The 27,781-nt window shown below is 48.4% G+C and overlaps 1 protein-coding gene across 2 annotated transcripts in view; it reads left to right on the top strand.

The window, feature by feature from the left end:
* The window catches only part of ipo11 (importin 11), a 67,102-nt gene that overhangs the window by 7,267 nt on the left and 32,054 nt on the right, over nt 1–27,781 (top strand). For both annotated transcript variants that reach the window (XM_035536173.2, XM_035536174.2), the window contains exons 4-19: nt 743–815; nt 3,083–3,286; nt 11,763–11,895; nt 12,430–12,488; nt 13,959–14,007; nt 15,189–15,259; nt 15,398–15,590; nt 15,732–15,884; nt 16,752–16,795; nt 17,937–18,027; nt 19,335–19,382; nt 19,642–19,747; nt 22,656–22,782; nt 23,940–23,973; nt 25,509–25,549; nt 25,963–26,079. In XM_035536173.2, the coding sequence (XP_035392066.2) occupies nt 743–815; nt 3,083–3,286; nt 11,763–11,895; nt 12,430–12,488; nt 13,959–14,007; nt 15,189–15,259; nt 15,398–15,590; nt 15,732–15,884; nt 16,752–16,795; nt 17,937–18,027; nt 19,335–19,382; nt 19,642–19,747; nt 22,656–22,782; nt 23,940–23,973; nt 25,509–25,549; nt 25,963–26,079 (1,543 nt within the window). The remainder of the gene's footprint in view (nt 1–742; nt 816–3,082; nt 3,287–11,762; nt 11,896–12,429; nt 12,489–13,958; nt 14,008–15,188; nt 15,260–15,397; nt 15,591–15,731; nt 15,885–16,751; nt 16,796–17,936; nt 18,028–19,334; nt 19,383–19,641; nt 19,748–22,655; nt 22,783–23,939; nt 23,974–25,508; nt 25,550–25,962; nt 26,080–27,781) is intronic.

Genomic DNA, 27,781 nt, shown 5'->3' with positions numbered 1-27,781 from the left:
CCCGAGGTAACCAGACTTTTATATTTTCAGGATATTTACATTACACGCGTAGGTGGTCTAAAGAAGTATAAATATATAAAAACAGTAACAGCCTAAATCTTCATAACCGTGGACAATCTTTTTGACTTGAATGACTGTCTCAGTGTGCTGTATGCACTGCTGGGTGTCACGTCTCACATCAGCTGCTGACTGGCCGCCCGTCTTCTGTTGCTTGTGTTTAATTTATGCATCGTTGGTATGTTTCTCTGTGAGAATATCCTTGACGTGGGATTGCAGTACTTTATGTTCAGAAATGAACATTATGAGAGAACAGCAACATTATGAGAGCGTCTGTGCACATGTATGTGAGCCTTGAAGAAAAGGCCACTTTCCAGAAATGTCAGAATAGGACAGCCTTGTGGTTGTCTGCTTTCTGGTCTCCGCTCGGCTGATTCACTGGCGCAAAGTTCTGCCACACAGTGGTCACCTGGATTCTCAGAACCCACCACACCTGACAGCCTAGGTCACGATTGACACCAGGAGCTGAATTATTTCCAAATGTAATGAGAGGAACGTGGACGAATGTAACAGAATCAAAGCCGCCTACGTGTTTGACTTCACAAATGTCCTTGAGTCTAAGAAGTGCCACCTTTTTAAAACAATTCTTAAAAGTACAAATTCAAAGCATTACGACATGAACATGACAGAGTAAATGTAGGCACCTGGAACACATAGTGACTGTGGTCTCTCTGTCCTTATCTAGCGCGCTCTCAGAAGAAGAGAAAGCATCTCTCCGAGCTGGACTCATCACCAACTTCAACGAACCAGTCAACCAGGTCAGGGTGCGCACGCACGCATACACACACACATACACACACACACACACACACACACACACACACACACACACTCACACTCGCACTCGCACTCTCTCTCTGCTGAGGAGATGGTATGCTCATCCGCTTAGCCTGTGTTCACAGGCGTTCTGTTCCTCGTCAGTGACTGTAGCATTCGCTGGCCTCCGTCAGACTAATTGAGTTCCTGGGGCGACACTCCTGCTCTGATCAGAGCAGACGTCTGTTGTCCCGTGTGCTCGCAGCGGTTGTAGGACACACCAGCTCTGCACCCTGATGTTGTTGAGTGGGAGACAAAAGGGTTTGGCAGGGATGCACATCAGAGCCCATCTTAGTGCTACAGTAGTTTCACTGGTAAATACCGCTGAAGCCAAAGGTTCATACCCAAGATAAAGATATTCTCAGTTCAAAGACCCTGCACAGTTGTTGTTGTTGTTTTAAACTCTGTGAGAAATCAGTCTCCACAAAGAAGGTTCTATATTTCTGGTCTATCTGACAGGCTTTGACTCCATATAGCGGGAGATAAGCGTGGGAAAGGTCATGACTTTTAGCAGTTTCAGAAATGTCAGTGTGTCATATCATATAACATTGATTTGTAGCTGTGCATTTTGTTATATTCTCATTGCTTGCAGTGACTTGTTTAAAAATAAAGACTGACCCTCTTCTCATCCACGTTACGTCCAGTGAGTGTGAGGAAAGCTGTTCCTTCAGCTTGAGTCAGGTTTTATATTCTGCCATGATATTCCTGCTACACACTTTTGAAATAGGGCATCACCTCAACCCCAGAAAGGAATTTGAGCCATTTTGATTAGGTGTTATTATCTGGAGTAAAATGTGGAGGAACCTTCTTCCCTTGGGCATCCACAGTATTTGTATGTTACTCGAGTAGAGACATGCCATGTGGGAGGGTCAGATGATCTCACACTTCATGAATATGCAGTATAAGGAAGCTTATGATTTGCCATAGTAAATTAGTGCAGTCTGTGACGTTTAAGATAAGGAATTGCACATTATTTGGTGTTAACAGTGGATAGTGGGCAGTATACAAAGAGTTAAAAGTACATTCTGCAGTGTATAATAAGCAGAGTGAAGATAATCTCATACTTCTAATATATGAAGATTATCTCTCACACACACACACACATGTCCACACATATGTTGCCATTCATGAGGCATCACCAGGACAGGCCAGAGAACTCCAGGACAGGGGACGATGGTGTGCCACATCAACCCGAAAGTTCAAATATGGTCAAACTTCCAGCAGGAGTTTAATCCTAAATGTTCCTCCTTGTGACAACATTGATTATAGATTATTGGTTATAGACAAAGTGAAAGTATTGTAGTGGCCACCACAAAGCCCTGACTAGAATCTCATGGACGATGTGTGGCCTGAACTGCAAAAGTCAAGGAAAAAGAACACAGTCCCACAAAAGTGACATATCCACATCAGTTGTGTGGAAAAATGTATTCACACTTAACCACCTTAGCCACTTACCTGAGTCAGTGCCAGCTTAAAACAGGGCACGAAAACCTGAGACCCACTACAAATGAATCGCAGTCCTGTATTTTAGCTGTTATTTAGAAATAAACGTCCATCTCCTAATTGACTGAACAGAGTAAACATGATGTGAAATATTGGGGCTTGTGAAAAATCATCTTAAATGTCTTGGTGTGTATAAACTTTTGTCTTCATCTGTACATTATAATTAATACTTTGCTGACACTTTCTGAATGTGTTCAGAACTAAATCAATGACCATGCTTAATATTACGGTTATTATTCCTGCCTTTTATCAGTTTTGAAAAGCATATTTGCACACTTGTTTGGAAACACCAGTAAACATGTGAAGCTTTGTAGCTGTGTATGGCGTTTCCGCAGTGGAGATGTCATCTGCTCTTCTGTGTTAGTGAGGGGGAAGTCAAGGCTGTAGTGTCGGTGTCTCATGACAGTTTCATGGTTGCGGGTGTTAAGCTGGAGTGATTGTGTCAGTCCCAGTAGTGCTATGGGGGGTCTTGAATTCAGACCTGACTGGGTGAAGGGATACGTTACGCTACGGCTAAAACCTGTTATACATGTAGGTTAGACACAAGGCAGGTGTGTGTGTGTGTGTGTGTGTGTGTGTGTGTGTGTGTGTGTGTGTGTGTGTGTGTGTGTGTGTGTGCGCGTGCATCTGTAGTGCTTGGCTCTGTAGTCCAAGGTGAGTGAGGGCAGCGTGAGGTTAATGTGAGTCATGTGGGTGTTGTGTCCAGATCGCCACTCAGATCGCTGTGCTGATAGCGAAGGTGGCTCGTCTGGATTGTCCGCGCCAGTGGCCCGAGCTCATCCCAGTCCTGCTGGAGTCGGTGAAGGTACAGGATGTCCTGCGGCAGCATCGCGCCCTGCTCACCTTCTACCACGTCACCAAAACGCTGGCGTCCAAACGCCTGGCTGCTGACCGCAGGCTGTTCCAGGATGTGAGTACGATCGTTGCGCACACACCCAACGCACACAAACCATGCACACAGACATGTACACACACAAACGAGTGTAAGCACTCACACACACTTTATCCCTCTCGCTGTCTCCTGGCTGTAGGTGTTCATTAGTTCACCAGTAGCTGTTTTCTCAGCCCTGTGTTACTCACATTCCTTCCTACATCACCGTTACTACACGACTGTCTTCAAACTCACATCGTCTCCCCTTATCAGCGACTGCACTACCAGCGCCTGACTCTAGGGGGCACTGTGTAGCTGTGGTGCTGTGGTGCCTGGCCTGGCCGAGCGTTTAAGCCACTCCAGCATGGAAGACCCACATATGGTCTGACAGTGAGCTGTGTCTCCTCTGACCTTCACAGACGCTGACCCCAGACATAAGACACTTCCACGCTCTGAGACTTGGACGCAGGTCACTTTGTTGCTACCTGCACACTTGAATGCTGGCTTTTCATTCGGGCCCTTAATTTGTTAATAGTATTCTGTTAGGACTTCTTTTCTAGCGAAAGCCCCCCCACACTGCTGTGGGAGAGGAGCTCTCTACAGGTGGGGATGGAGCTCGTGTGGTTTGGCTCATGTACGTTCTGAGTTTGGCTGGGTTTTGGGGTTTGGGCAGTGTTTGGGGGAGGAGTTGGGCAGTGTTTGGGGGAGGAGTTGGTAAACAATCACAGAGCCCACATCTCAGCTTCTAGCTGTTTATTTAATTTGTTTAGCTTTTCTGCAGTTATTTGCATAAAAATCCCATTTGGATCCAAGTCTTTGTTTTTGTGAGTTTGGAGTGTCCTCGCCTGCAGAGAGCTTCTCTGAGTGGGGTCTTTGTTTTCCTTTGCTATCATGGGCCATCACTCCTCTCCTGAGGGCCTGGAGCAACTGCTCCTGCGCTCCAGTCTTTATGCTGTGATTAGAGGCAGTAGCTCCAGTCTGATGTCTGCGAGAGGTGAAGGACACTTCAGAATTCCCTCTCAAGCTCCAGGCCATCATGATACGCAATGAACAGAGAAATTTGATATGCTAATGATATGCTAATTGAACTCAGCAAACATATGGGTGTAACTCTTACTGTTGTGGTTGATGATGTAGACTGAAGTCATGCACAACAAGAACGTTTCAGCCGCGACAGAAACCCAAGTTTCAGACATGCCTGGCCACAACACGAGTGTGTTTACTGGTTTGATGTTGTTGGCATGGTTAAAGGGACGTTAGAAGTGAAGTGTTTGTTTTCCACTGCTGGAGCATGCCCACATTCATCAGCAGATCTGCTGGAACACTGACATTTGGAAGTTCACCAAAGTCAAATTATTTTTGAATTAGCCAAAGATTGGAAGAAAGGGCTGGGTGACCAAGGAGAACTCACATGCGCACGCACATACGCACGCGCGCACACACACGCACGCACATGCGCACACACACGCACATACAAACACGCACACGCGCGCACATACACACAGACACGTGCACGCGCACATACACGCGAGCACACGCACGCACATACATACGCACATACACATGCACGCACAGACGCGCGCGTGCACGCACAGACATGCGTACAGACATGTGCACGCGCGTACAGACATGTGCACGCGCGTACAGACGTGCACGCGCGTACAGACATGTGCATGCGCGTACAGACATGCGCACGCACGCACATACATGCACGCGCACACACATGCACGTGCCCACACGCACGAACAGACATGCGCGTGTGCACAGACACATGCACAGACAGACAGACATGCACACACACGCAAACACATGCACGCACATGCACAAGCAAGCACACACGCGCACACACACAGACATGCGCGCCCACGCACGCGCATAGACATGCACGCATGCACATGCATGCTTGCACATGCACGAACAGACATGCACGCACACACGCGCGCACACATGCACGTGCACAAGCAAGCACACACGCACGCACAGACATGCATGCACAGACATGCGTGCCCACGCAAGTGCATAGACATGCACACGCACAGACACGCACGCACGCATGTGCACGCACAGACACGCACGTGCACGCACAGACAGGCACGCGCACGCACGCGCTGACATGCACACACATACACGCACGCATGCACATGCACGAACAGACATTCACACACGCACGAACAGACATGCACGCACACATACACGCACATGCATAGACATACACGCACACATGCACGCACACATACACGCATAGACATGCACGCGCACACACGCATAGACATGCACGCGCACACACGCATAGACATGCACACACGCACAAACAGACATGCACGCGCACACGCACGAACAGACATGCACACGCACGCGCGCACACGCACGAACAGACACGCACGCACACAGACACACGCACACATACGCACAGACACGCACACGCATAGACATACACGCATGCGCATGCACGCACACGCACGCACAGACATGCACGCACATGCGCGCGCACACACACACGCACATACAAACACACACACACATACAAACACAAACACACTCACACATACATATACACACGCGCACACGCACGCATGCACACCTACACACATGCGCGCGCACATACACACGCGCGCACAGACATGCACGCACATGCACACACATACGCGCACGCATGCACAGACACGCGCGCACACACGCACATACATACGCTCGCGCACACGCAGACACATGCTCGCGCACACGCACATGCACAGACGTGCACAAGCAAGCACACACGCACGCACACATGCGCAGACATGCACGCACGCACAGACATGCATGCGCACAGACATGCACGCACACACATGCACAGACATGCACGCACAAACATGCGCACGCACAGACATGCACACACGCACAGACAAGCACATGCATGCACACGTGCGCACAGACGCACAGTCGCACGCACAGACATGCGCACACAGACACGCACGCACACACACATGCACAGACATGCACGCGCGCACACAGACATGCACGTGCGCACACACATGCACAGACATGCACGCGCGCACACACATGCACAGACATGCACGCGCGCACACACGCATGCACACGCACGCACACACTCACGCACGCATAGACACAGACATGCACAGGCGCGCGCGCACAAGTGCAGGCACGCACACATGCACAGACACGCACGCACATACACATGCACAGACACACGCATGTGCATGCACAGACAAGCGCAGGCACAGACACACAGACATGCGCACGCACAGACATGCGCGCGCGCACACACAGGCTTCTTATCACACTTTTGGAGTGAGAAGTGGATGAAAATTAAGCTGGAAAGGGAAATATTGTTGAGAGTGTTTAGAGGTGAGTTTAATATCGTTTATTACGTCATCAGTAGGGTGTTAAGTGTTATGTAGTTAGTTGGATGTTCAGTTGGGTGTGGAATGAATAGATTTATGGCATTTAGCTGATGCTTTCATCCAAAGTGACTTACACTTATGACTGAGTACTTTAGGGTTAAGGGTCTTGCTCAGGGGCCCAACAGTGGCAACTTGGCAGCTGAGGGACTTGAATCAGCAACATTCTGATTGATGGTTAAGGTTCTTGACTTGTAGAGTATGGTAAAAGTGTTTGGTGTGTTTTGTGTGGGTGTGTGTGCGGGTGTGTTTTGTGTAGGTATGTGTGTGTGTTTATATGCGTTTGCACTTTGTTTTAATTGTATTTAAATTCCAGTGTGTGCATTATTATTAATGGGAATAAAAGCTAAACTCATTAAAGATCATTTAAGTGATATTTGGTCCTCAGCTGGCATGTGTTTGCACGGCTCGGAGAACTGAGTCCACCCTGGAACATACGGAGTAGTGAAGGAACAAATCAGGCTGTACTTGTGCATGGAAGTAGTGAAATACTGTGCGTGTGTGTGACTGAGGGAGATATGGTGTGTGTGCATGGTGTGGTCCGTTTTTGGCTTTGCATGCTTACAGCTGGTTTTTAAATTGAATGTGCGGAGCGACAGGCTGGTGGCTGGTGAGGGGTGTACAGCGCTAGGGCGATATGGAGGAACTCGGCGAGATTGAGTTCACCTCGGGCTGACACATTTTGTCAGTTGCAGTAGCCTGCAAGCTTGCAGACCAAGCTCTGCCTACAGTGAGCCTATGAGGGCGCGTCCTGGCAATGATGTGGGCTGATGAGGGCGTGGCCTGGGGCTGATGAGGGCGTGGCCTGGCACTGATGAGGTGTCTGATGAGGACATTTCCAGCCAGAGAGAGGGGAATGAATCAGTGTGTGGTGGAGTGAATCAATGAATCAGTGTGTAGTGGAGTGAATCAATGAATCAGTGTGTGGTGGAGTGAGATAGTGTGGTGTGGAATATGGTCAGTGTGTGGGGGATTGAAACCATGTGGGGTGGAATCGTGGAAGCAGAGCGGCAGCATGTGAGTGGTGTAGTGGATGAGGTCAGAGAGCTGGAGATTGATCGATAGAGAAGGTTGGGCTGAGCTGGGCAGTGTAGCGCTGATGCCATCTGCTGGATAACTGCTGGCACTGGCAGTGTGGCTTCTCTGATGGCAGTCGATTTCTGAGGAGAGCAGAGTGGTGCCATCCACTGGAAAGCGTCTCAGCCGGATGTCCAGGTCATTCACCAAGGATGTTTCCCGGATTCGCCAGGCCGAGAGTAGACGACAGCAGTGTGAAGTTCAGTCGATACGGTAACAGCATGGGATTCAAGGGACGAAATATTGAATTATAAATGCGTAAGACAGACTCTGAGCTAAAACAGCTGGGCACCCGCCCTGCCAGTCAGCCATGGAGACTGAGAGGAGACGCAGCAGCTGGTGCTCTGATGTGGGCCACGGAGGTGGAGCCGTCCTTCTGAGCAGCAGACCAACACCACACCACAGCAGATCTGCCGCCACTCGCTGAGATTATCGTGATAGTGGACGATGGCTGAGATCAGTAGGATTACAGCCTCTTTTGTTAAAGAGGATGCCCCAGACATCTTGGAGAGAAGCAGGCAGAGATCAGAGAGATGCATCTTGGGATATTAAAGCTGTAGCTAAAATGAAATGGGAGATACAAAAAACAGAAGCTTTGCTGAGAAAGAAAGTGTCTAGTCTGTGTGTTAGAGCTGCAGGGGTGAGGAGGGACGACGGTTTTAAGGAGTGGGACTTTTTAGGATAGTCCTGGTTGATTGGTCTGTAGAACCTTTTGGGATGTTTAATGGTTCATGTTTAGTGAGTTGGATGTGACTGTGTTTAGTGGTGGTTGGGTGGGGGGGGGTGATGGTGGGTGTGTGTGTAGGTGTGGGTTTGTGTGTGTGTGTTCAGGGGTGGGGGTGTGATCACCCACTCCTGCTTGTGAAGTTTCTCAGTGCTTCTTAGATGGGACAGCACCTCTTGTAGGTTCACAAAATATTCTGGCATAAACTTGGTCTGGATCCATTAGCATGGGATATTATAATAGGAAAAAAACCACTGAAGGGCAACGTTTTCTCTCTCAGCCTTTTTAAAAATGTTGTTTATTTAAATTACAGCATCTGGCAGACAGGGTGATGTACATATTCATCAGTGTGCCAGTTCATGGCAATCCACAACCTCTGTTACCATCAGCAGGCTTCACCTGCTCTATTTGATTGGCATCTGACATTAACAATAATGCATCCAAGCCTTATATCACCAAGCGCAATGCAGAACGTCGGATGCAGTGGTGTAAAGCACGTGTGGAATAACTTGACTGGTCTCAGAGTCCTGACCTCAATCCAATAGAGCACCTTTGGGATGAATTAGAGCAGAGATTGAGAGCCAGGCCTTCTTGTCCGACATCGGCGTCTGACCTCAGACATGCGCTTCTGGAAGAATGGTCAACATTTCCCTTAAACACACAGGAACAGCTGAAGTTGTTATAGCTGCAAAGGGTGGGCTAACATCATACTAAACCCTATGGATTTAGATTAGGATATCCCTCAAGTTCATATGTGTGCGAAAGCAGACGAGCGAATGCTTTTGGCAGTATAGTGTACGTACAGCGCAGAAGAAGAAAACATCGTCGCCTGGCCTAATACCAAGAGAGAAAGGACTGTGAGGTAGAACTAGAAAACATTTAAAAAAAAAAACAGTGGGAGACTGTGGCAGAGAGAGCCGTTGTTCTGGAGGTTTTCTGAGTTTTGGGACAACGAGGGTCCTTTAGACCGCCTGCTTGATGACCCTGCAGTACTGGGGCATGTGCCTCATACATTTGGTCTAATATCACCTCATAACTCTGCGCTTCACGGCTCACCTGTGCTCCTAGGCCAACTGGACCTAGAGGTCCTGCACGTCTGAGCTCTGTTGTTGGGCATTGCTGAGGCCACGTGTCGCACACCTGGCAGGCCCTTACTGTTAATTAAAGAGCCGCCAAGGCGGTGGGAGAGTTACAGATCATCCTGTCTGTTCAAGCACAACTCGGCTTGACTGAGTTTTCAGCATTTTGAAGTGATCAATCTCTGAAAACGTCCACTGCTACAAACCAGTCAAGATTATGTAGATACTCCCATCACCACCCTGGTGCCTTAGTCTGGCTGCTGTTTGTACTTCCACCAGATCCCAGCATGACGCCACCATGGTTTCATCGTTTGTTTTGGTCCCAGTCATGTTCTTCATGCCGTCTGAGTGCACTCAGAGTTGTTATATATGTGTGATGGGGGTTTGCCGCGTGAGGCGTGACGCTGCGTGTTGTTCCTGAAGTGCACTTTTATATTCTGATGTTTTACTGCCCGGCTCATTACACACAAGAGCCCCCTCAGTCAGTCCCCACAAAGCTAGAATTACCCTTCTGCCTGGGCGAGAGCATGCAGACGTTCACGTAGCTGTCAGCCAACATACCTGAATGGAATGTGAAAATGTGCACTGGGGCAACACCCAAATCATTAAAAACAAATTTAGCAAACGGTCTTGACAGTGAAGAAACACACACACCTTTACGCAAAGTTCATGTAAGTGTTTGGTGGGCGTCTCTGCCCTGCTGTTCCCTCACACTCCTCTTTTCTTCACTCTAATTTTAACACTGTTGGAGTTTTGTTTGGGTCTCATGATGTGCCTCCAAAACCACAGGGCAGATAATGGGTGTTTGTGTGAGATGCAGCTCTGCGCGCACACACACACACACACACACACACACACACACACTGTGTGTTTAAGGTTTTGGAGGTGTGTGTTGGGGCTTCACCTACCCCAAGCTCCCTTCTGTTCTTGCTACACCTGCGTAGATGCAGAGCCTCCTGCTTTCCCTGTAGTAGCATCAGGGACCAGATCACTCTCTGAAAGATCCTGGACACAATACAGACCCTCTGACGGCACTTAGCAAAGTGCTCTGCGTTAGGAGCAGTGCTCCCGACAGCAGAACAGTCGGAGACCTCCTGTGCCACACAGCCTCCACCTGATCAAGCTGTTCTCCCACGGAGAATAGAAGACTACAAACACCCCCGTCGTCTTTATTGTAACACAACCAGTGAACATGTGAGTTGTGTTGTTAAAACAGAATTCTTTTGCTGGGAAACATTAATATTAGTGCTTTTAATATTTAATATTATTGTTATTAATTATTACTCTGAATTGTGGTTGCTCAGTGAATTACGTTTGGTTTATGCTACTAGTTAAGCCTAAAGAAGATGAAATGCGCTATGTTTAGTGATATGTCCACGAGGGTTCAGGGTAAATGTTTATTTTCATAAACATCAGTGCAGTTAACGTGGTCTGGCCTCGCTGGGGTGGCCTGAGCTGTTCCATTGAGGGGGTTGCCAGGTTCTTTCTTAGTGGTGGAAGGTGCAGCAGGCTGTAGGCAGGTGCTTGTACAGTGTGTTGTACTCCGCGCACAGATGTTCAAAGTCTTCTCACTTCATTCCAGGGCTGTCAGACAGACGTATCGGGACGGTACGGAGGGGACTCCGTCTTGACGAAGGCTCTGCTTGTCTGCTACCTGTTGCCAAGTGCAAGTTTTTGTTGTTTCTCAGTCAGTCAGTTAGACTGAGTGATGTGGTGATGGAGCTTCAGTGGGCATCGTGCAGTGTGTCAACAAACGCACGTTATCCTGGATATCCAGGACATAGGCCTGTTTTACCTGGAGCTTTTCAGTTAATCCCCTCAAACAGACATGCATGCCAGTCTCCAGTGTGAATGCCAGTCCTGGTGAGGTCAGTTATCTGCCCTGGTGAGGTCATTTGTGTCCCAATGAGGTCGTTTGTCTGTCTCAGTGAGCTCGTTTTTCTGTCCCATGGCTTTTTCAGCTCATTGCTCTGAGTTTATTATTATTTCCATCACCATAGCAACCCCACAGCATGGTGCTGTTAGCACCACATGTAGACATCCCACAGAACATGCTGCCATCATAGCGATGCCATGGTGTGATGCTGCTGTCTCCATAGCGATCTTATAGTTTGACCCGCCCATCACTATTGTGGCCTAACATCAATTATGCTGCCATCGCCATAGCAACCACACATGATTCTAGGCCACTGCCCTACAGCACAGGGGTTGATGTGGTTTGCTGGTGTGTGTTCCAGTTGGCGTCCAGTATCTACGGCTTCACCTGCTCACTGTGGAACCACCACACTGACTCCTACCTGCAGGAGTTACAGGCTGGACACCAGGACGCTGCACTCAGCTCCCTGGAGCGCACGCTGCTGTCTCTGAAGGGTACGCACACACACACGTATGCACACACACGTGCATACGCACACGCACGCACACACAGACGCGCATACGCATATACACACACACACACACACACGTACACACACGCGTACACTCACACACGTACACACAAACACTCATACACATGCACACACACATGTGCACACATACGCTCACGTGCACTCATGCACACACACACGCATATACACATGCACACATGCTGCTTTCTCTGAAGGGTATGCACACGAACGCATCGCACACACATTCGCATTCACATGTGCACACACACACAGAGTTAATGTCCATTATTAATTGTCACCTGCAATATGAGGTGAGTGAAGACTCATGGTCAGATATTAACTCACGCACACACACACCATACTCAAACACACATGCTATACTGTCATACTTGTGTACACACACGTACACACACACACACAACTCAATACACAATCCTTCCTCATTATTCTGAGTTGTGATTGGGTGTTGAGTTGTGACATCACGGGTAACATCTGCCCTGTGCCCCTCCCCCCACAGTTCTGCGGAAACTGACTGTGCATGGGTTTGTAGAACCACACAAGAACATGGAGGTGATGGTAAGTGTGAGACATGTACACAGCTGTTCAGAGGACAGGGGACGTCACACACACCTCGGAGGACGGGGGACATGTGGTCCTGGGTTGCTATGACTACCACAGAGTGCAATAGTTCTGCTTGTTCTCACTGCACCAGGTCCCTGGTCTTGTCTCCAGAACACACAGCCTGTGAGCAGAAGAGTCTGATTTACGGACTGCTGGTAGTTGTGAAAGGGAGACGCCCTGAAGGTTGTGAGGGACCAGTTCAGACATTAAAAGATCATTAGCCACAAATGAGGTGGTAACAGATGGGAGTGATCAGGGGATGTGAGATGAGGTGTGTGTGTGTGTGTGTGGGTGTGTGTGTGGGTGGGTGTGTGTGTGGGTGTCTGTTCTGTAGTTGGAGTAGTCACTGTAAAATTCATATTGTACATGTCAGAGTGCTACCCAGCCAGTCACACAGCAGCAGCTCCAGCCTCCCTGCCCTCAGCTGTCACACACACACACACTCACTCACTCACACACACACTCACTCACACACACACTCACTCACACACACACTCACACACACACTCACACACACACACACGCTCACACACACACACACGCTCACACACACACACACGCTCACACACACACACACGCTCACACACACACACACGCACACTGACTCACACACACGCACACACACTCTCACACTCACACACACTCACACTCACACACACACACACTCACTCACACACACACACACACTCACGCACACTCACGCACACACACACACACACTCACGCACACACACTCTCACACTCACACACACACACACACTCACACACTCACGCTCACACACACACACACACTCACACGCACACACACTCACGCGCACACACACGCACACACACTCTCACACTCACACACACACACACACACACACACACAGGGTAGAGGTCCCTCAGCTCCACCACACGTCCTGTGTCCTGTTCCCCTACTGGACAAACTGGTTTTCATTCCCTAGCATTTGGTGTAGATGTTGTTAAGGACGCATTGGGTTTGTTACGTGACAGAATGGTAGAGAAATATGTCTGAGCTGGTCTAGACCACTGAGGAGCTTCAGAACACCACCCAGATATTTGGATCCCGGGTTCATCTTATGAATGTCTGGAGAGTTTGAGCTGTTGGGGTCCAGGCTCTAACAGATTCTTTTACAGAGACGTTAATCTGTACCATATGTGTATCTGACGGTAATCTGGCTCACATCATTAACCACACTGACATTTCTTCACGCTGGTGAAGTAGGCGGGGCTTGTGGACCAGCCCTGCAGGCTGCAGGAGATAACAGGGCATGCACTGTGGGACATCACATGTCTTCCTGGGACATCACACGTCCTAACTCCATCTGACACCTCCCACACCTCTCACTCTCTTACTTTTCCATCTTTCTCTTTCTTCTCTCTCTCTCCCTCTCTTTCTCTCTCTCTCTCTCTCTCTCTCTAGGGGTTCCTCTCAGCAGTCTTTGAGAGACTGAAGCAGTTTCTAGAGTGCTGTAAGTATCCTCTCTTTAAGCACTCTTTTCTACGTGTGTCCATCCTACTTAAGTGTCCTCCTGACTCTGCTAAGATATGATCTTTCATTCTGGTATCTCCTGCTAAGACTGTCATTCAGTCAGACTGGTTTTTGGTTTTGTTTATCGTGTGTATGGAAGTCACTGTTGTTATATTCTCTGCGGCTTAATCTGAAATGATATTAAACTTTATTATGTCTAGGGCTGTGTTCATTTATAACTGACCTGGAATTGTGCCCATACATTCTAACAGACTGTAGCTCTGTCCCTGTATAGCAGGAGAACGTTATGATGTCCTACACAGAGCAGCTCTCGGACCCTCACAGACCCCTCTGCTCAGTAATAACGCCGATGTGTGGTTTGTATGGTGTCTGCTCCACCAGCTGGAGGAGGGCTGAGAGTTAGCCCTATCTGTCTGCCTCATCTCAGACGACGCTCCCTCTGAACTGGGGCAGCAGTTGGCTCGGCCTGCCTCTCCGCTCCGCGTGTGGCGCGGCTTAGCCAATAAACAAACTGAATGTGAAAATATGGTTGTGCGAGCCAGATAAGGTCCCTCATATAAGCCTGGATTTGGAGATCGATTCATTTTTTCATTTCTCTGCAAGCTGGCTGCTTAATCTCCTCGAAAGGTCAGCAGGCAATATTTCAGAGCCGAGCACAGCACGGTATTGTCTGAGCAGACCCGCGGGGCGGGGGGCGTCTGGACTGCTTCTAGCTCAGCACCTACAGGGTTAAGGAACAGGACTGTCAGGGTCCCATTCCCTGCAGTACGAGTGGAGAGTCATTTTTCATGGTCAGCTGCAGCAAGGTGTTTTCCACGGAGTTTAACGTGCCGAGTGCTCGGGTGGATAAAGGAAACTGGCACTTTGTACTTCCCTTCAAACTTCACCCAAAAGTGGTCTCGTTAAACGTTTAACTGATGATGTCACACAGAAAGCAGGAAAAATGCTGCAGTTTAATTTCAGACCTCTGCAGTCGACTGATTTGATAATGATGAGCTTGAAATGTGGGTCTGTACTGGTATTCACCAGGCAGTGGGGGGGTGTGTGTGTGCACGTCTGTGTGTGCGTCTGGGTGCGTGCATTTGGGTAGTGACGTGTTTGGACTGTCTGTGACTGTGGTTTCTGTTCTGTTTGTTTTATTTGTGTCATTGTGTCTCTCAGGTCGGCTAGTTGGACCAGGTAGTGTTTGCAGAGAAAAGTTAGAGAAGACCGTTATTCTGTACACCAAAGTGGTAAGATAGTTAGTTATTCTCTGGAGACTTTCTGGAGACTCTCTGGAAGGCTCTGGAGTGTTTTTTGGTGTCACTGGTTTGTTGTTGTGAACCACTCAAGAGTTTTAGCGTCCAGTTGATCCTGCACTGTGTCTGCAGCTGCTGGACTTTCTGGAACACCACCCATACCCCTTCATCCCACTAATCCAGCGCTCACTGGAGTTCACTGTCACCTACGTCTTTACCGATGTGGGTGAGGGGCTGGTGTTCGAGCGCTTCATCGTGCAGTGCATGAGCCTCATCAAGATGATCGTCAGAAACGATGCCTACAGACCAGACAAGAACGTGGATGGTACTCAAACCCCATCGTCACATATCCGTAACCCCAAACGGAGAGTTACCAGATGATGTTTGGACAAACTGGCGCCTTTGATATTGTGCCTTGGAGATGTTGTGATGTGTGAGGTGACTCTGACCGTATCGTTTGGCCCAGAGAGTAACGCGGAGACCCTGGAAGCACACCGGATTAAGAGCGCTTTCTTCACTCCGCCCACGCTGGCCGAGATCGGGACGAGGCTGGTCTCCAAATACTTCCTCCTCACACAGGAAGAGGTCGCCATGTGGGAGGAAGACCCAGAGAGCTTCGGTACACCGTGCTAATGTCCGCCACCTCTAACTGTGTGGGGGTGGGGGTGGGAATGTGTGGGAATATGGGTTTGTGTGTGAGAGGGTGTGTGTGTGTGTGAGAGGGTGTGTGTGTGTGTGAGAGGGTGGGTGTGTGAGAGGGTGTGTGTGTGGGTGTGGGTGTGGGTGTGGGTGTGTGTGAGAGAGGGTGGGTGTGTGTGAGAGAGAGGGTGGGTGTGTGTGTGTGAGAGGGTGTGTGTGTGTGTGTGTGTGTGAGAGGGTGTGTGGGTGTGTGTGTGAGAGAGGGTGGGTGTGTGGGTGTGTGTGTGAGAGAGGGTGTGGGTGTGTGAGAGAGAGGGTGTGTGTGTGTGTGTGTGTGTGTGTGAGAGAGGGTGTGTGGGTGTGTGTGTGAGAGAGGGTGGGTGTGTGGGTGTGTGTGAGAGAGAGGGTGTGGGTGTGTGTGAGAGAGGGTGTGGGTGTGTGTGAGAGGGTGGGTGTGGGTGTGGGTGTGTGTGTGAGGGTGAATGGGTATGGGGGTGTGGGTGTGTGTGTGTGGGGGGGTGGGTGGTTATGGGGGTGTGGGTGAGTGGGGGGGTGGGTGTGTGTGTGTGAGAGAGGGTGAAGGGTGAATGGGTATGGGGGTGTGTGTGTGAGAGGGTAGGTGGGTGTGTGAGAGGGTGGGTGTGTGTGTGCGAGAGAGCGAGAGAGAGAGAGAGAGAGAGAGGGGGCCACTTTAAACACATCCTGTCAGTACAGCAGTGGAGGTTTCAGCTCTGTAGACACTCCTCAGTGACTTTCAAATCACCCACATCTTCAGTGCACTTAACACCTCTGATGTGTAGTAGTTTACAGCTGGAGCCTCTCTGACCTGCTTCTTTTCTTCCATTAGCTGTAGAGGAAACTGGAGGGGATTCGTGGAAGTACAGTCTACGGGTGAGTCCACACACTCTCCTGTCCACACACTCTTCTGTCCATACACTGCTCTGCAGTGGACAGAGTCCTTTCTAGTGAGCCCGTTTCCAATGGTTCTGAGGGCTCGTTTGGTGAGTGGCTGAGATGTGTGGATAACGCCAAACCTTGTCTAGGTTACAGATAAGTTTTGTGGCTGTGTCAGGTTTCTGGTCCTGAGTGTGACATGGCACCTCAACACACACTTTGTTTGAAACAGGAGAGCAGTTAAGTGTGAGCAGTGGGAGACATTTGGCCTTTGTGAAGTGTTCCAGTTAGATCAGAGTGACAGGGCACTCAGGAAGGTAGTGGCCTGTAGATGTCTCCGCCCTACCCCTGTAGATGACTCCGCCCACCCCTGCCCCAGTGAACACTTTAAAGAAAGCCACCTTCTCGTACTTATTAGTCCCACACGCGCACACACACGCGCACACACATACACACACACCCATACACACACTCACACATGCGCATACACACACACACACACACGCACGCGTGCACACACCATTGAAGGTACAGGGTCTAATGAGGGGTTTGGTAGAAGCCCAGAGCTCTGTGTATTTGCACATGACTGGTGTAATTTTCAGGGTACCTTTAAATGAACAGTGAGCTGAAGTTTTTGTAGCCTAGCAGCAGTTGTGTCTGACACAACCAGCTCACGTTGCTTCTCTCAGCTGGCTGTCCCAACACCCTTGTCCACTGGGAGGTCTGAAACCTGGTTTTACTGTACAGGTATTCAGGAATTTCACAAAGACATGATGACAGTGTGTCACATCCATTCAGGGTGTGGTGTGGAGACGGCGCAGCTCAGCGGGAGTGCTGTCCCCTTGCCTGCGCCAATACCTGACCACGTGGCGTTGGTCACGTCTACAGGCTGGGGTCACTGTGACTCACACACCAGGCTGATCTGGAGAGGTGATTTCAGCCCTATCTGTGACCTGGACCCCGTCACCCAGGCCCTGGGCGAGCCCTGACACTTAGCCAATACATCGATCACGTCAGGGGGGATTATGGAAAACAGATCTGGCGCTCTCTTTGAATCTGTCTGTGCAAATGAGTTTCCTGTTGTTCATTTCATGTGTTTGCCCTTCCATCCCGTCTTTCTTCCCTGATCTGTGTCCAGCCATGCACGGAGGTCTTGTTCCTGGATATATTTCACAACTACAGTGCCACGCTGACCCCAGTCCTGCTCCAGATGGTTCACAACCTGCAAGGTGGGATGTTTGATCTGGGGGGAAAAAAACCCCAAATGAATCACAACCTGTTTGACAAGTTTGGATTTCTTATGTATCTGTTTCTGGTGGGTGGGGTGTGTGTGGGTATGTGTGTGGGTATGTGTGTGGGTATGTGTGTGGGTATGTGTGTGGGTATGTGTGTGGGTATGTGTGTGGGTATGTGTGTGGGTGTGTGGGTGTGGGTGTGGGTGTGTGGGTGTGGGTGTGTGTGTTTTCTCGTTTCACTTGTTTCTACAAACAGGAGCCATATTGTTCAAGGAAAACAAACTCTACAGTACAGACTACTGTTAGCTTTTTAATCTGGTTAAATGTCAGTATATAAATACAAAGTGTAAAAACACAGCAAAACCTTTTCTGATGTGTTTACAGCAGCTAGAAACAGTAAACAACACAAGACAATTTCCAACCCTAAGAAACGTTAAAGTAAGATCAGATCAGGGCCTGAGGTTTGAGGGTCAGGGTTCGAGGGTCAGGGTTCGAGGGATAGGGCCCGAGGCAGGACAGGTCTAGAGGAGGAGTCTTACTGGCTGGATTTGAGATAAACTAGACTAAAGGAGTGGCTGACTAACACATAAATATATCCTGAACACCACCGTCAGTCTTTATGCCCTAAACACCACCCAACACTGTGCACTGTGCCTGCAGAAAACTGCCTGGAAACTACCTGATCTAACCACATAAACCTAATCAATTGCATTTAGATTAAACAGAATATGAGCAGCTCTTATTGGTAGCTGTTAAACCAAACCAAGCAGAATGAAAAATAGTTGCGTGTGTTTGAGTTCCTGGCTGTGCTGAGCTGAGGAGGTGAGGCGTGTCGGAGCCTCTGTCTGCCGGGCCGTTAGAGGAGCGCGCCACACAGGTGAAGGCTGTCAGCAGTGGCAGCAGTAACCATGGTTACCTGGAGTGTATGTTTATGCCTTTGGTCCTCTGCTCAAGCTGAATGTTGGCAGGTTTGAAAAAAAATTGTACTGACCCTTTGGCTTCCCATCCTGTCTCCCTCTCTCTCTCTCTCTCTCTCTCTCTCTCTCTCTCTCTCTCTCTCACTCTCCCTCTCTCTCACTCTATCCCTCTCCCTCTCTCTGTCTGTCTGTCTGTCTCTCTCTGTCTCTCTCCTCTCTCTCTCTCTCCCTCTCTTTCTCTCTCTGTCTCTCTTTCTCTCTCTCTCCCTCTCTCTCTCTCTCTCTCTCTCTCTCTCTCTCTCTCTCTCTCACTCTGTCCCTCTCCCTCTCTCTGTCTGTCTGTCTGTCTGTCTCTCTCTCTCTCTCCCCCTTCATCTTCCCCAGGTCCTAGTGATGTGGACGACCCAGCGCAGCTTCTGCTGAAGGATTCAGGTGTGAACTCCTTTCTTTCTTTCGTATGTTCATTCGTTCTTTTTTGCTGCATTTCTTCTGTATCACTCTGAGCTGGTACGTCCTGCTGTGAGCAGTGGAAACCACAGACACATCACATCATCCTCAGCTGGTCCTGTTAATCCATAGAAACCAGCGAAAAACCTTTAAAGCCAAAATATTGATCAAAATGCAGCAGTTTTTAATCATGAGCGATGCAGGTTTGTGTAAACACGTTGCTGTGTTGTTGGTGTGTCTGCAGTGTACAACGCCGTGGGGCTGGCCGCGTACGAGCTGTTTGACAGTGTGGACTTCGACCAGTGGTTCAGTAACCAGCTGCTGGCGGAGCTTCAAGTCTCTCACAACAGGTGCGTACAAAACCCCTGAGGGACATGAAGCTGTCTGACCCCCAACGTTCCCGGCTCGGCTCGGGCCACGCTGAAAGGGTTTCCTACCTTTAATCCTCCAGGACAGGAAGTGAGCTCACCACACAGGTGTGAAGAACGCGTGTTGGTGAACTCTCACTCGGAGAAGCACTCTGTCCTCCAGATCAAGGAGCTAAGAGTTCCGTGGATCAAACAGCCTCTCATCTGACCTTCTGCCCCTCCCTTTCGCTGCGGCTTTGTGGTGTTGTTTTCCACGGTGGGAAGTGCCGGCTGCCGTCTACGGCTTACGGACACGTTTAGTTTGTGCTGGCGGGGATTTCGTGTGTTGAACCAGATAAGATCAGACGTGGAATAAAGATTGATTGTGAAAAGAGCCCGTGTCCGTTTATCCGAGTCCGAGTCCGCCATAGGGGAGAGTGGAACAGGCGTCAGCAGCCCGATAAACCTTGCGCAGGGGTCGGATTATCTTTGCGTGGGGAGTCAGTGGCATTTAATGCCACAACAATAGAGGGTTACTCTTGCTGGATTGATATGGGCAGTGTGACTGATGGCAGATCCTGGGATAACTTTGCCCACATGCAGGCCCGTTTGTCCCTGCACGGGTAAACGCTGTCGTTCGTGTTGAGTCTTGGGAACAGTCTGTGGTTGGAGGGCAAGAGTTGGACGGGTTCTGTCTCTTATAATCTGAAGGAAGGAATCCGAGTGGGGATCGGTACCAGATGGGTTAGCCCCTGCTCCGAGATCTGCCCTGCTTTCACACTGGTGAGAAACCATCTAAAGCTCAAAGATGCCTGGGCATATTTCCTGTCATCACCATAACCAGATGTAGCACCTCTTAAACATGTTTACATGTGAACATTTTTACCGGTGAGGCAGCATAAACACGTCGTCCGTCATCACAGACACGGGGGACTGCCTGGGCCCCTCCATGCCCTAGGTGTCATTCAGGGTGTCGGGGCGCAGGACTGACTCCTCACACACACACGCGTGCACGCGCACGCAGGGGACCGCACCGGTGTGGCCCGGAGCAGAGAAAAGGTTTATGAGCTCAATGACAAAATCCCAGCATACCTACAGAGGGAGCACTTACAACTTATCGTTGTAGTCCATGTGGTTGTAGTGGAAGTTTTCAGTATATCTGATATACTGTTCTGTCGTGCACAACTCAAATACATCCCCCCCCCCCCCCGATCACATTCCAGACCTCCCTCTCTCTCTCTCTCCCTCTCTCTACCTCTCTCTCTCCTTCTCCCCCTCCCTCCCTCTCTCTCCCTCTCTCTCTCTCTCCCTCTCTCTCTCTACCTCTCTCTCCCTCCCTCTCTCTCTCTACCTCTCTCTCCCTCCCTCCCTCTCTCTCTCCCTCTCTACCTCTCTCTCTCCCTCCCTCCCTCCCTCTCTCTCTCTACCTCTCTCTCTCCCTCTCTCCCTCTCTCTCTCTCTACCTCTCTCTCCCTCCCTCCCTCTCTCTCTACCTCTCCCTACCTCTGTCTCTCACTTGCTCTCCCTCCCTCCCTCCCTCTCTCTCTCTCTCCCCCTCTCCCTCTCTACCTCTGTCTCTCTCTCTCTCTCTCCCTCTCCCTCTCTCCCTCTCCCTCTCTCGCCCTATGCCTTTCCTCATCATTCCTGTTTATCACTGAGGTTGTCAATGTGGATGTAACCCAATACAGTGTGCGTGTGTGCGTGCGCACATCTGTGTGTGTTTAGCATTAGTATTTGCGTGTTAGTGTGATTGGGAGCAGAGCCATGTGTTATTTCTGCTGTTAAACGATGTTCTGAAATCTGTGAGTAGGACCAAGCTTGCCCAGTGTACACAGAGGTTTGTTTGTGTGTGTGTGTGTGTGTTGATCAAACAGACTGTGTACAGCTGTCTCTCTCTGTCCATGTTTAACTGTAGGAGTGAAATAGTTTCATATTTATCCTGTTGGATGTCCTGTTTGCTCTGTGCACCATGGACACCTCTGAAAAAGACCTGCCCCCTCACACACCCGCCCCACACAGTTGCGTGACTGCGTTGGACAGCTCAGGTGAGGTGCTCTCGCCTCCCGCGCTGTGCCCTTTCCCAGGTCATGCAGTGATTGGGTTATGGTGGCAATACCTGATAGTGTTTTAACACACAGCCCCTGGAAGGGAGGCTGGAGGAGTCATGTCTGGGATCTCTAGCAGAGGGGGCAGAGTCATGTCTCTGGGTTCTCCTCTCCTGTGTGAAATGGGTCCCTCAAGTCCTGTCTGTCTGTCCTTCTTCATCTGTCTTTATCCCTCGCTCTGTGTCTGGTGGGACGGAGACCAGGGTGTGTGTCGCGGTGGGGACTGAAGGCATTTCAGATGCCTGCAGCCATCTCGGACCCCGTCACGCTTGTGTGTGGGGAGGACGTGGTGTGTGAATGCTGACAGCGAGTTAGTTCAGCATCTGTTCATCATCTGAGCTTTAGCCAGTTCCTGGTTAGCAGTGCCCCGGCTCACTGCTGCAGCGTTGGCACTGGTGAGTTGGCAGCCGCTGGTTCCCTCCAGTCGTTCAACATCTGGCCCATCCTGCCAGTGGCAGACACGACTCCCAGTTCTCGTGTCTCATGTCCTTGGTGTAAAATTCAGTAGAGAAAATAATGAATTTATTAAAATATTGTGATGTGATTAAGTTGGTGCCCTTCTGAACTTGGGTCAGCTTATCTGACTGCAGTGTCTTAACAAGAATGTTTGTTCCGTTGAGACAAGAATCACTGAGTGATGTAACACGGTGACTAGAGTTGTAACAGTGAAATATGATGTCCACTTTAACTCCTCACCAAATTAACTCATCACTAATTGATCACTAATTTAACTCTCTTCATCTGTCTTCTTCTGTTTCTCTTTCTTTTCCTCTTATCCTCTCTCCCTCCCCCCCCCCCGTTCTCAGGTATAAGGTGATCAGGCGCCGTGTCATCTGGCTGATTGGCCAATGGATCTCAGTGAAGTTTAAGTCAGAATTGCGCCCCCTGCTGTATGAGTCCTTCCTCAGCCTCATGCAGGACCCTGATCTTGTGGTGAGGGAGTGAAACCTCATGTTTCTGCACTTATTGCCTGTTTGTCTGAAGGTTTTTCTTTTATGTTATGAAATCAAAAAAGATCAAAGTCTGTGCAAAATGCTGTTTTGTTAAGTCCATCACTGCCTGTTTGATTACACAGAATACACAACCTGGACCTGCTCACACCTGCCCACACCTGACGGCCTTGCAGACCGAACAAACTAACTATGATTTGAACTCCCTGAGTTATTGTAGTTTGCATTCGTGTTATTTAGTTATACGTGCACGGGGGTTGTGGTAAAGCTTACTGTCCTCTTTGGTCTGGAATCCAGTGCTGTGTTCTGGTTGTTAGAGCAGGTGTGTGTGTGTGTGTTTCTTTCAGGGTAGGATGGTAAAGTGTGGGTGTAGGTGGGTGTGTGTGTGTGTGTGTGTTTCTTTGTTTGGTGTAGAGTTGTGGAAAATTAGCCATGCTACTAAACTTTAATGTAAAAAGGGGTTGAGATTAGACTGTGTCAAATTGGGCTAATTTTACACACACACACACACACACACACACACACACACACACTCACACTCATTACAAATGGTTGTATATTCCCATCAGACCCTGGCTGTATAGCCTGGTGTGTTGGAACCATTAAATGTACATCTGTCCTTCAGAATTGTTTAGACTTTAAGTTCCTGCTATTCACATCAACACATTTACTTTCCCACATTACACCCTGGGAAGGCGTGTGCCTGTGCATGTGCGTGTGCCTGTGCGTGTGTGTGCATGCGTGCACATGCGTGCGAGTGTGTGTGTGTGTGGTGGGAGCGCTGTTACTCAGCAGTTAAGGAGCTAACGCAGCATACACAATGACAGCTCTAACCTGCTGCTGAGAATGAGACTGAATTTCAGAAGAAACTAGCAGCTGTAATAAAGCACATTCACAGATCCTCTTAGCCAGAGCGGTCTGTGTGAGGAGGGGGGGAGTTGCCTCTCCAGACGGTCCATCAGCCAGGCTGCTCACGGCTAACGGCCCGTGTGGGTGGGTTGGTCCCTGGTGTGTGTTGGGAAAGAATCTGTTGTCCTTCAGAATGTTCCCAGCGGTGAGACCAGTCCCGCTGATATCACCGTGTGCGCAGGTATCCGTGTCTCACCCTGGTGACCCCGCACGCTATCCTCTGTGTTTCAGGTCCGTATTGAAACAGCCACCACTCTGAAGCTGGATATCCTTCACCCCTGGACCTCACAAGGACGCCCTGCGCCTCAGCGGCTCTTAGCTATGTTTCAGTAACCCAATTAAAGACCAGGGAAGCGTCTTCAGGCACACAACCACTCATCCAGTGGAGTAAATAAATGTTTACGGTCCAAGTTGTTCTGTGCCGAGAACTGTAAGGGTTGCTAGGATACTGTATGTAACTTTTCCCATTTTTTAATGGTTGAAATTGTAGTTGTTGCCTTGGTGAGGACTGTGGAAGAACTGCACTCTGAGCCTCTATGGTCTGTAGTCTATGGTCTGTAGTCTACACTCTGTGGTCTGTAGTCTATGGTCTGTAGTCTACACTCTATGGTCTGTAGTCTACACTCTGTGGTCTGTAGTCTACACTATGGTCTCTAGTCTATGGTCTGTAGTCTACACTCTATGGTCTGTAGTCTACACTATGGTCTCTAGTCTACACTATGGTCTCTAGTCTATGGTCTGTAGTCTACACTCTGTGGTCTGTAGTCTACACTCTGGTCTGTAGTCTACACTATGGTCTCTAGTCTATGGTCTGTAGTCTACACTCTGTGGTCTGTAGTCTACACTATGGTCTCTAGTCTATGGTCTGTAGTCTACACTCGGGTCTGTAGTCTACACTCGGGTCTGTAGTCTACACTCTGGTCTGTAGTCTACACTCTGTGGTCTGTAGTCTATGGTCTGTAGTCTACACTCTATGGTCTGTAGTCTACACTCTGGTCTGTAGTCTACACTATGGTCTCTAGTCTATGGTCTGTAGTCTACACTCTATGGTCTGTAGTCTACACTATGGTCTCTAGTCTACACTATGGTCTCTAGTCTATGGTCTGTAGTCTACACTCTGTGGTCTGTAGTCTACACTGGTCTGTAGTCTACACTATGGTCTCTAGTCTATGGTCTGTAGTCTATGGTCTGTAGTCTACACTCTGTGGTCTGTAGTCTACACTATGGTCTCTAGTCTATGGTCTGTAGTCTACACTCGGGTCTGTAGTCTACACTCTGGTCTGTAGTCTACACTATGGTCTGTAGTCTACACTCTGTGGTCTGTAGTCTACACTATGATCTGTAGTCTATGGTCTGTAGTCTACAGTCTGGTCTGTAGTCTCTAGTCTGCGGTCTATAGTCTGTGGTTTGTAGACTCCATGGTCTGTAGTCTCTAGTCTGCTTTCTATGGTCTGTAGTCTATGGTCATGAGTTTGTAGTCCATAGTCTAGACTATGTGGTCTGTAGTCTCTAGCCTGCGATCTATAGTCTGTGGTTTGTAGACTATGGTCTGTAGTCTCTAGTCTGCGGTCTATAGTCTGGTTTGTAGACTCTGGTCTGTAGTATCTAGTCTGCAGTCTATAGTCTGTGGTTTGTAGACTCTGGTCTGTAGTCTCTAGTCTGCGGTCTATAGTCTGTGGTTTGTAGACTCTGGTCTGTAGTCTCTGGTATGGTCTATAGTCTGTGGTGTGTTTTCTAAAACTATATTGTATGCCTTTGTTTTGGTTTTTGTGTGTGTGTTTTTCCTTAATGTATTCTCACCTGTCGATGACTTTGAGTTCAGGACAGAACAGTTTTTGCCGGTAAGAATCCTGCTTCGTTTATTAAATTATTATTATTATTATTATTATTATTATTATATACACGTTGTTATATTTATACTCTTATTGTGTTTATTGCTTTAGTGTGATGTCTTTGTTCTTGTTATATTAATATCACAGTCCTGATTTCTTTATTAAGAGATATTTTATTATTTTTCTGTCTTTTAAAAAAAATGTTTATTATTCACTGGTGTTTTCTCTCTGTCTCCCCCTCTCTCTCTCTCTCTCGTGCTCTCTCTCTCTCTTCCTCCCTCCCTCTCTCTCTCCTTCCCCCCTCCCTCTCTCTCTCTCTCCCTCTCTCCCCTCTCTCTCTTCCCCTCTCTCTCTCTCCCTCTCTCTCTCTCCCTCTCTCCCCTCTCTCTCTCTCTCTCTCCCTCTCTCCACTCCTCCTTCAGTACCTGGAGTCTATCTTTGCTTTGCTCTTCCAGCTCTTACAGCAAGTCAGTGACTGTGACACTAAAATGCAGATACTCCATGTGGTGTCCTGTGTCATCGAGAGAGTCAGCACACAGGTTACACACTTTACACACTATACACTACACACTTTACATACTATACACTGCACACTTTACACACTATACACTGCACACTTTACACACTATACACACTATACACTACACACTTTATACACTACACACTTTACACACTATACACTGCACACTTTACACACTATACACTGCACACTTTACACACTATACACTACACACTTTATACACTATACACACTATACACTACACACTTTACACACTATACACTACGCACTTTATACACTATACACACTATACACTACACACTTTACATACTATACACTGCACACTTTATACACTATACACTACACACTTTACACACTATACACTACACACTTTACATACTATACACTGCACACTTTATACACTACACACTATACACTACACACTTTACACACTATACACTACACACTTTACATACTATACACTACACACTTTATACACTATACACACTATACACTACACACTTTACACACTTTACACACTATACACCACACTTTAAATACTATACACTGCACACTTTATACACTACACACTATACACTACGCACTTTACACACTATACACTACGCACTTTACACACTATACACTGCACACTTTATACACTACACACTATACACACTATACACTACACACTTTACACACTATACACACTATACACCACACTTTACATACTATACACTGCACACTTTATACACTACACACTATACACTACACACTTTACACACTATACACTACACACTATACACCACACTTTACATACTATACGCTACACACTTTATATACTATACACTGCACACTTTATACACTACACACTATACACTACACACTTTACACACTATACACTACACACTATACACCACACTTTACATACTATACACTACACACTTTACACATTATATATACACACTTTACAAACTATACACTACACACTATACACGCTACACACGGCACACTACAAGCTACACATGGCACGCTACACACTATACACTACACGCTACACTCTATACTATTTAAACCACACGCTACATGCTTAGAGAGTGAAGACCTTGGTGAGCAACACGCGTAACTCTGTAAAGCAGGTGTATTATACACAGGAGGCTCGTCTGTGTTATACTGGGGGGAAATGAGGTGGAATATTGGACCAAAGTGCAGAGTCAAGAAGATCTGATCCTTTAAGGGGTTTATATCTGAAAGTCGTCAGGTTTGCTTCAGAAGGGGAGAAGCTCAGTGATGCGATACGTTCAGGCTTTTTTTCTGGAAATAATATCCGTGATAATAATGATATCCATGATTAAGATCCTCCTTTTAGTCCGTGTTCAAAGAAAAGCTGTGTAGCTTTGCAGTGAACGCAGTGAGCCAAAGAAGCGAGCGTCAGGAATAACCTTCACCGTCAACTGTTGGTTGGAAGCAGAAGAGGTTTCTCACAGCCCCGTTAATGTTTGGACACTCTGCTTCTCCTGTACAGCCTCCCAGTGAGTTATGTTCTGTTAAGTTTCTTCTAATGTCTGGCATTAAATCTGGAGCGTTTCCTAGTGGCCCCTGTGCGTGTGCCAGGGCCTTGTTAAATATGGGCTCCATTACTTGGAAGAGGAACCTCCCCCGTTAAGAGCACGAAAATGAAAGCTTTGACCCTGATGAGAGTTTCAATGTTTCAGAAGTCATTTTAAATTCAGAACTGGTTAAAT

The sequence above is a fragment of the Electrophorus electricus genome, chromosome 20, assembly GCF_041902795.1.
Source record: "Electrophorus electricus isolate QZ-2024a chromosome 20, ASM4190279v1, whole genome shotgun sequence".
In the NCBI taxonomy this organism is placed as follows: domain Eukaryota; kingdom Metazoa; phylum Chordata; class Actinopteri; order Gymnotiformes; family Gymnotidae; genus Electrophorus; species Electrophorus electricus.
Note: the sequence above shows the minus strand (reverse complement) of the source record. Positions and strands in the feature narration are given on the sequence as shown.